Raw genomic sequence first — 2,742 nt, 5'->3', positions numbered from 1 at the left:
TGAGAACCGAGAAGAAGCTGTGTGTCCTTGGAAAATTCGTTAATATTTTAAGCTTTAATTTCTTTGTCAGTTAACTTTCTGTGAGGAGAGAAGCTATTGTGATCCATTTTAACCATTTTAAAGTGTACAATTCAGTGGCATTTAGTACATTCACAATGTTGTGCAATCACCACCCCTATCTAGTTCTAAAATATTTTCATCACCCCAAAAGGAAAACCCACACTTATTAGCAGTTATTTCCTATTGCCCCCTCTCCCTCGCTCTGCACTGTTACTGAATGCCTGTTTTCAGTTCTCTTAGATATGCACCTAGGAGTGGAATTGCTGGACCATAGAGTAATTGTGTGTTTAACTCTTTGAGGAATGGCCAGACTATTTTCCACAGCAGTGGCGCCATTGTACATTCCTTCCAGCAATGCACAGGGGTTTCAATTTCTGCTCTGTCCTTGCAGTCCTCCTGTCGAGCCAGCAGGAACACAGTGAGCGGTTACTTCCTCGCGGGCCGGGACATGACATGGTGGCCGGTGAGTGCACCCTGACTCCTCCCACCCCTCCTTCTATTGGGGCCACATCTGGCCTCCAGGTCAGTTAGCATCTGCATCCTTGAGGTCACTGCCCAGTCCAGTTTAAGCAGGTGGTGATGGGGCAGGCTGAGGCTGTCAGGGGGTCCCCAAGCTGGGGGAATAGGAGTGGGGTCCTGGAAATTGTGTGAAGGGCGGGGGCCTTGGAATCTGGGTGGCTCACAGCTGATTCCTTTTCCTCTCTCCCCACCAGATCGGAGCCTCCCTCTTTGCCAGCAGCGAGGGTTCCGGCCTCTTCATTGGACTGGCCGGCTCAGGCGCAGCTGGAGGCCTGGCTGTGGCAGGTTTTGAGTGGAATGTGAGCTCCCAGAGTGGGTGCAGGGTGTGGGAGAGCACAACCATCCCTCCAGGCCCTGGACAGGAGCTCCACTGGAGTCCACACCTTGATGGCCAGAGGGGCACCTCCCAGCAGCTGAGGCCTGCCAGTGTCCAGATGTGTTCTGTGCAGCAGTGTTCCTGGCGGGGAGCGGGAGGCCTGGTCTACAGAATGCCAAAGTGCTGGACAGACCAACAGGAAGGCAGCTGCTAGCCTTGGCCCAGGCCATCTGTTTACAGAGGTGCCAGGAGGGGAAGGGGCTGCCTGAGTTCTCCTGGCAAGTCAGGCCTCCAGACCCCTGGTCCCAGTTTCTCCTGTGGAGCAGGGCTGTGGGGGCTGTGCCCACTGTCCTCACCCTGCCCCTGTCGCCCGCAGGCCACCTACGTGCTGCTGGCCCTAGCGTGGGTTTTTGTGCCTATCTACATCTCCTCAGAGGTAAGTCTGCTCCTGGAACCTTGCAGCAGCCTCCCTTGGGTCTGGGCCTTGGTTCTAATTGGTGGTGGTGATGGGCAGGACCCTCTGGCTTCACTCACAAGTTGGCAAACTCTCCCAGCTGTTTATTATGCAATTAGCATTGCTATCAGCCCAGCAAGGCGGCCCCAGGATGTCAGCCCAGGTGCCTTATCTGCTGGTTTGCACGTTGGAGTCCACACCTCAGTAGCCAGGGGGGCACCTCCCAGCAGCTGAGGTCTGCCAGTGTCCAGATGTGTTCTGTGCAGCAGTGCTCCTGGGGCACACAAGCCACACACCTGGACAGCACACCTGGATGGCACATCTGGATGGCACACCTGGGTGTTACACCTGGGCTGCAGACCTGGGCAGCACACCTGGGTGGCACACCTAGGCAGCACTGTCCTTGACTCGCCCATTCTTTTGGCCCCAGCTGAGCCGTCACTAAGTCTAGGGGATTCCATTTCCTGGATGTCTCTGCCTGTCCCCTGCTCTGCCCCTCACAGTCACCTTCTCCATTCAGCCTCACATAACTCATCTGGTTTTGTCCTATCAGCTTCCGAGCCTGTCCCTCTGTCCCCAGCAGCGGCCCCTCCAATCCATTCCTCATGTCAGCCTTGAACAGCCCACGTAAGCCTGCCCGCCACTCCCCTGCCTGGAACCCTTAGGAGATGGTGAAAACCCTTCGCCTGAGTTCAGTGCTCAATGTGGGGCCGCACCTGCCCTTGAGCCACTCCTGGCCCGCGTGCTAGTGTGGTCTCAGGAGAGTGACCCTGTCCGGCCTCCCCAGATCGTCACCATGCCTGAATACATCCAGAAGCGCTACGGAGGCCAGAGGATGCGCATGTACCTGTCTGTCCTGTCCCTGCTGCTGTCTGTCTTCACCAAGATATCGGTGAGCCGCCCCCACTCAGCTTCTAGCCAGCAGAGCCTGGGCACATCCCACTCTGGAGGCCCCCCCAAACAGACCTGACATCCTCTCACCCTTGTTTAACATCTGGGGAAACTGAGGCCCAAAGAGGGACAATAACTTGCATAGGGTCACACAGAGAGTTTGTGACAACTGGTCCAGGGCCCCCAGAGTGTAGGCTCAGCAGCCAGCATAGTTGGGGGACGAGTGTAGATTCTGTGACTCCTGATTCACCGCAGGTGCTAGATGTGGGGGCCCCCGGGGGATACTCAGTATCAGGGGCTGGTGGTGGACATCCCTGGTCAGCCTCTGGTCTTCCCTGGACCTGAGCTGAGGTGAGCAGGACTGCCACGAGGGGGCGCTGCGAGCCCGCTTGGTCTGGGCTGAGGTTCAGAGGCTGCATGGAAGCCACCTACTGCCTCTCACTGTGGCTGGTCAGCTCTGTCCCCAGCTGGTCCCCCGGAGCCCCCCCCATCCTGGCATTGG

The 2,742-nt window shown here is 57.1% G+C and overlaps 1 protein-coding gene across 1 annotated transcript in view; it reads left to right on the top strand.

Annotated features, from left to right (window-relative positions):
• The first annotated feature begins 442 nt into the window (after nucleotides 1-442).
• The window catches only part of SLC5A10 (solute carrier family 5 (sodium/sugar cotransporter), member 10), a 60,527-nt gene continuing 58,227 nt past the window's right edge, over nucleotides 443-2,742 (top strand). The window contains exons 1-4 of the mRNA XM_015558354.1: nucleotides 443-523; nucleotides 774-878; nucleotides 1,272-1,331; nucleotides 2,137-2,241. Of these exons, the coding sequence (XP_015413840.1) occupies nucleotides 509-523; nucleotides 774-878; nucleotides 1,272-1,331; nucleotides 2,137-2,241 (285 nt within the window). The 5' untranslated portion in view covers nucleotides 443-508. The remainder of the gene's footprint in view (nucleotides 524-773; nucleotides 879-1,271; nucleotides 1,332-2,136; nucleotides 2,242-2,742) is intronic.

The sequence above is a fragment of the Myotis davidii genome, unplaced genomic scaffold (assembly GCF_000327345.1).
Source record: "Myotis davidii unplaced genomic scaffold, ASM32734v1 scaffold129, whole genome shotgun sequence".
Classification (NCBI taxonomy): Eukaryota; Metazoa; Chordata; class Mammalia; order Chiroptera; family Vespertilionidae; genus Myotis; species Myotis davidii.
This window is presented reverse-complemented; position numbering and strand designations above follow the sequence as displayed.